The sequence below is a fragment of the Musa acuminata genome, chromosome BXJ2-7, assembly GCF_036884655.1.
Source record: "Musa acuminata AAA Group cultivar baxijiao chromosome BXJ2-7, Cavendish_Baxijiao_AAA, whole genome shotgun sequence".
Taxonomy (NCBI): Eukaryota; Viridiplantae; Streptophyta; class Magnoliopsida; order Zingiberales; family Musaceae; genus Musa; species Musa acuminata.
In genome coordinates this window covers 6,485,207-6,491,407 of record NC_088344.1, presented here as the reverse complement: position 1 = coordinate 6,491,407, position 6,201 = coordinate 6,485,207, and the positions used below count along the sequence as shown (strand labels likewise).

General features: G+C 39.4%; 1 protein-coding gene across 1 annotated transcript; it reads left to right on the top strand.

Moving 5' to 3' along the window:
- The first annotated feature begins 907 nt into the window (after positions 1-907).
- LOC103990286 (probable protein phosphatase 2C 57) lies at positions 908-5,904 on the top strand. Its single transcript, XM_009409366.3, has 4 exons — positions 908-1,367; positions 3,361-3,567; positions 3,885-4,096; positions 5,058-5,904. The coding sequence occupies exons 1-4, from the start codon at positions 1,203-1,205 to the stop codon at positions 5,623-5,625; spliced, it is 1,152 nt and encodes a 383-aa protein (XP_009407641.2). The 5' UTR covers positions 908-1,202; the 3' UTR covers positions 5,626-5,904.
- Positions 5,905-6,201: the final 297 nt, after the last annotated feature.

Genomic DNA, 6,201 nt, shown 5'->3' with positions numbered 1-6,201 from the left:
ATATTGATATTATGTATCAATATATTGGTGCGTACGAGTTTGACAGATTATTAGGATCGATCCGATATCTAAAATAATAAAAATTAATTTTGAATTCAAAGAATATTGATATATTTAATAATATATATCTATAAAATGGTAAGTAAGCTCTCAAGGCTCTTATAAATACAAAATATAAGGATTAATAGACGCGAATTTTATCTCTGTAAATAAAAATAAATTCGAGTGCCTAAAAAATAAGAAAAGAAATAATCCCTGGGAATTATATACAAACAGATCCAATCTGATACGAACGGAATCTTCCTCGGACCTGTTCGTGGCAATAGTCGTACATCATCCATTTGTACAGGAAACGCCGGACGACTCGATACGATCTCTCCACTATACGGCCTTCCGATAAACGCACCCCCTATACCTCCCTTATGTACTCATAGCTGGCTTGTGGTTGATACCAACCAGCGGATTCCGGCGCAAAACGATCCCGTCTGTCTCAACGAGGGGGTGCATTTATCACGTCGGGGAGCGCCTCGAGAAGTGGCCTACCGCCACGTGCGTCGGCCATCTCACCCTTCTAACGCACACGAACGTGCACACGTGACAAAAAATCTCGTCCGTCTCTTTTATGAATCGAACGGTCAGTATGCTCTCTTACTATTGTTTCTATGCGACCGGGTGTAAGATGCGTTCCTCCATTACACGCCCGATTGACGGACAGGTCGCTTAAAATTTGGACACGTTTCGAGCCAGGAAGCCACCAGAGGCCGGAGACATCCATGAACCGTCCGTTGCGAGGAGTTGGGCTTTCGAGGACCCAATTGCAAGCGCTATTTCCAGCATAGTCACTGAACGGGATCCGGTCGTCTGTTCGGAGGCGGGTACCAAAGCGTACAGTCCGTCTCGATTTGGCCTGTGCCGTGCTCGAGCCCGTGCCCGCAAGCAAACCCTGGAAACCCTAGAAAGGGTGGAGAGGCCTTTGGCTTCCCCTTTTTGCGTGGAGATCGAGGGAGGAGGCGTGCCTGCGAAGCGATCACCACTCTGGGAATTCTTCTGCCGTCGGTTTCTTAGCTTACGGTTTGGGATTCCGTTCGGTGGTGTTCTTTCCGTTTCGTTCTTTGCCTTCGTCTCTTCGGGTGGGCGTTTCTTATCTGCGGTCGGTTGGTTTCGTGGAGCTGATTGAGAGGGAGAAGGTGGGATGTGACAAGATGGAGGGGAGCTTCGGAGGTGGTGGTGATGATGGTATTGGAAAGAATGGGGGACCAAGCGACGGTCGGCCGCCAAACCCTTTCGCTGGAGCGTATCGGCAGTTCTTGGGCGGGGCCCATGGCGAGTCACCTTGTAAGTCGGCTCTCGGTCGCCATGACTCCCTTGTAAGTCCTCCTCCGTCTTCTTGTTCTTTTCCAATATTTTTCGTTCGTTAGATTTGATCTTTATAATGTCGTATCTGTGCTAGTATTTCGACATTTTTTTTCCGTAAAATTCGAAGAACCGATTGTGTCAGGATTTATGTAGACGACTCCGAATTGTTGTCGTTCTTGTTTCTGCCTTTTTTTTTTCAAGATCAAAATGATTAGTGTATTTATATGTTTTTGTGCACGCTGATATCAATTTGCAACGAAGACATTGTTGTCTGCATCATAAAGATCTAAGCTTTAGGGTTTTTCTCCTTTCTTTTCTTGTGCTGGCGAGATTGACTATAAAAAAAGAATGTGTTCTATGAATAATGATGTGGCTAGCATTTAAGAATGCACTTAAATGATGTTGCTGGAAAGTAGAGCTCTTCACGTTGCATTAACTAATGCAAATTTTATTGATGAGATGTTTAACAAGTTTGATGTTGTCTCTTTTGTTGAACACCACCATGGTTAGTTTGTTGATTGGTAGATGGTGTAATGTGTAATTTATTCACCTTCATGAGACTCTGCCATAAGTGCTGTGGAAGTGTATTGGAAAAGAAATATTGGGTTATGATCATAGAAAATGTGAAAACATGTATTCCAATTTCCTAGTCTAATTGATTATTTTATCTATAACATATACAACTTATAACATACGTCATGGAATAACATTCCTAATAAGTTTATCTATTATGAGTTTAGTAAAATTGCATGAATTGAATCATATAGTTTATCAAGACTCTAGAAGAACTTCAACTTCTTACTTCGTCATGACTTTCTCGTTGTGTCTTAAATCACATGATTGTTCTTTTTTTAGCAGTTGTATCATGAGTTTGTCCATTACTTTATAATATAACAACTTAGATAAAAATGGTTATCCATTGTATTTGTGGAAGATGTTGTTGCTCTATTAAAAGCTATCATTTGTTGACATTGTGAATATATACAACTAGTTTGTCCTAATAATGATGTATATGTATCTTGTTTTAGCTAGTTTTTCGTAATTGGAAAGGTGTTTTATGGTAAAGACTTTAAAATTTTATCACAAAGATCCTAGACTCAAATCACTTGCCCTTTGCAAAATTTTCTTTTTTCATAAGTGGCGAGTTAGAGTATATAACTTTTAATGCTTCTGTAATGATTTTTTATTTACAACTTTACATGCATGTCCATTTCCAAGTGACAATAATGCTTTAAACCTCAGATTGTTTCTTACAGTGTTTATATTATGAATCTATTATGTATAAGAGAGTTTCATGTAGTAGTCATTCTTTGACTTCATTGGTGCTCTTTAACAACAAAAATCTGTCACTTCATCTATTTAACAAGTTTTTAAGAAAAAACAAGCTCTAATTGTCCACATGTTTCTTTAGATATAATGCATGAATCCTGTTAGCATGGTAGGTGGGTCCTCTATGTGATACTGCTTCTTTGACTGTTTTTTCAGGTAACATTTTCATTGAAAGCATCTGATGAAACTTGGGCTTTTACTTGATATGAAAGAAAAATGAACTACTACTCAATCCAGGAAAAATATAAAGCAAGAGGAATATAAGCTGATCAATGGAAATTTATATTGTAGGATAAAACATTTTTGTGGGCTTTCTTGGAGATAGTTGATTTTTTTGTCCTTTTTCCGTATTGGTATTTCATTAATAGTAGAAAAGTCCTCTAACCTGTTCTGTTATCATGATGTTTATGGCTGATTTTATATTTAAAATTTGATGGATGTATCTTAGCCCATCAATGGACAAAATTACAATTTACAGTAGAAATGCTACTAGCAGGACTCGTGATATTTACAAAAAAATTGCAACTGACGATATAGCAACATTAAACAGAATTTTCTTAAATAGTAGGTCTTGTGTAATAACTTAGACTTATTTCCATGTAACTTCAGTATTGCCACAATAGATTCTGTGGTTACCACAATGATTTTGTCTCATAATAGAAGTTAATGCTGCAGGCAAAGACAAAACTGCTGGACGTTACTATTGAGGTTGAGAAAAGCAGTGAGGGTTGTGAAACTGACTTTCTCCCAATTCTACGGTCTGGGGCTTGGACTGATATAGGATTCCGGCATACCATGGAGGATGCATATGTTTGCTCTGACAATTTCATTCTAGATTATGGGCTCCAAAATTATGGAGAAGGGCCTAGTGCCTTCTACGGGGTACATGACCTTTCTTTTCTTTTCTTTTTTTAATATAGCGTTCCAATAAATATGGTGAACTTGCCATACAAAGATCTTGAATCCTTTCCAAGCAAAGTTCATATTTAGTCATTAGTATATTCTGTTCTGTAAAATGCTGCTCAGCTGGGACTGCATTATGTTGATTTTATCCTGAACTACGTATGTAGATACTGTGACATACTATAGATGGATCACGAAGTCTACTTTCTTGCTGTCGTTTTTTTAGACTTCATCTTTACATTGCTGCATTCTCACCTGTTGCTAACTTTGATTGTGTAAAAATACACTGTTGGCAGGTTTTTGATGGGCATGGCGGAAGGCATGCTGCAGATTTTGCTTGCAACAACTTGCCTAGATTTCTCCTTGAGGATGAGGATTTTCCAAAGGAGATTGAGAGAGCGGTTGCTTCTGCATTCTTGCAGACAGATACTGCTTTTGCAGAAGTCTGCTCTGTCAACTCGTCTCTTGCTTCCGGGACGACTGCACTGGCTGTACTAGTTATTGGAAGGTCAGGCCTTTGCTTTACATTTTTCAATTGAGAAGGGTCTTTGACACTTTTGTTAGTTGTACTCCTAAGTGTGTTTTTCACCTTTTGAACTGGAAGATCTTCCCAGTGTTTAAAGAAATTTATATTCATTACTTTGATCCTCCTGTCGTTTCTTTTTTAGATAGAGGTGCAAAGTTGGTGATAAAAGAAGATATCCTCATTGGTTAATTTGTCATTTCTTTTAGATTGAATTATGTTTTATTTTTCATTTTAAATAGGAATTGACATCTGACCAGTTTACACATACACTTGTTAACGAGATGGTTGCTTAATATGTTGTGCATGATCATAGTAGATCTTCTGCTAGTTTTGCTTATGAATAGTTTGCACATGTTACCATTGTCAGGACCACTTTGTGCTCAAGTTCGTTAATCAATTATTTCGCACCCATCTTAATTTTTCTCTTTATTATTTTTATAATCATGAAAGTAGTCCATATGATCTGCTGTATTAGATCATGTGAGCTAAGAAATAGTTCTTGGTATAACCTGAGCATTTGTTTTATTATCGTAGATGTACTCAGATATATTTGTTTAGATTAAATATTTTATGTATTTTTGCTTTATTGTAATTGTTTCAGTAGGCAATAAACCATGCAGAATTTTTATAGAATCTTATAAGTCCGCTTCTGTTGGAGTAATAACACCCTATATTCTATATGTAAAACTTCTTAATAAACGTGTTACTTAACACCTGCAATGGGAAGGTACTAATTAAATTGGAAGTTAACATTTTGAATGATTTGTAGTGTGGTTGTTGTGTACCAAACATTGATGTTGATGGATATATGCAGTCAAATAGATGGGGAATGTACCAGCAAAACCATCCCCAGTGGCATATTTCAAGTTGCCCTGCCATTTTCGAGCATTCATTTCATGTTGTCAAATGTCTTTGTCAAGTGTTTCCTTTCTTGATTCTACAGGTCACTGGTGGTTGGAAATGCTGGAGACTGCCGGGCTGTTCTTTGCCGCCGTGGAAAGGCCATTGAGATGTCTCATGATCACAAGCCAGCCTGCAGTAAGGAGCGGAAGCGAATTGAAGCGTTGGGGGGTCATGTCTACGATGGCTACCTCAATGGGCTGCTTAATGTGGCCCGTGCCATAGGGGACTGGCACATAAATGGGATGAAGGATCACGATGGCTTGGGCGCTCTCAGTGCAGAACCCGAGGTGATGAAAATGAGGCTGACCGAGGATGATGAGTTTCTGATCCTGGGTTGTGATGGAATCTGGGATGTTTTCCTCAGCCAGAATGCGGTGGACTTTGCACGCCGGAAGCTCCAAGAACACAATGATCCAGCCGTCTGCTGCAAGGAGCTGGTCGACGAAGCCCTGAAGAGGAAGAGCAGCGACAATCTTGCAGTGGTTTTAGTGTGCTTCCAGTCAAAGCCGCCTCCTGTGCTGACTGCTCCACGGCCTCGGGTTCAAAGAAGCATATCAGCGGAGGGCCTTAGGGAATTGCAAAGCTTCCTAGATAGTCTGGCGGATTGAGGTAGGCATCACCGAATGTCCGGTTGTTCTCTCCGTGATTCTTAGGTGGATTTTAGATTTAGCTGCCTAGCGTGGTAGTCTCTTTTTCGCTGGTGAGATTTTGTTATTGCCCAACTGTAACATATGCGGCGGCTGATTCCCATCTACACTGAGTTTCTGTTTTTCCATTCAACTATTGGCACAAGAACAAGACCCTATTTACTTGCTAAGGCATGCCGACTAGGCTGTTTACAGTGCAGCTCTTCATCATAAAGGCAAAGGAAATGCCTGATTGCGTTAGTGGTCGTGTACATTTGTTTTGAATGCCAGCAAAGCCCTCCCTCTGTTGAGGATCTCCCCAGTATAAATCTAGCTCCTGAAATCTATTCCTGTTGTGTGCTCTTCAGGATCGAGGCTTTCCATTGTGAAATTTCCTTTTGGTTTTATTTTATTTTTTTGTCAGCATCACTATCTTTGTGTAATGCCAGAAGAAAACACAATCGTGCCTCGGGTCTTTAAAGTCCACTGTCCCGATTCATCATTTTTTATGCTACTGCAACTTTTATGTATTAATGGTTAATCATAGATTATCCTTTA

Coding starts and splice junctions, on each gene's coding strand:
- LOC103990286 (XM_009409366.3), top strand. CDS start 1,203: ATGGAGGGGAGCTTCGGAGGTGGTGGTGATGATGGTATTGGAAAGAAT. Junction 1,368..3,360: donor TCGGTCGCCATGACTCCCTT/GTAAGTCCTCCT, acceptor TTAATGCTGCAG/GCAAAGACAAAACTGCTGGA. Junction 3,568..3,884: donor GGCCTAGTGCCTTCTACGGG/GTACATGACCTT, acceptor CACTGTTGGCAG/GTTTTTGATGGGCATGGCGG.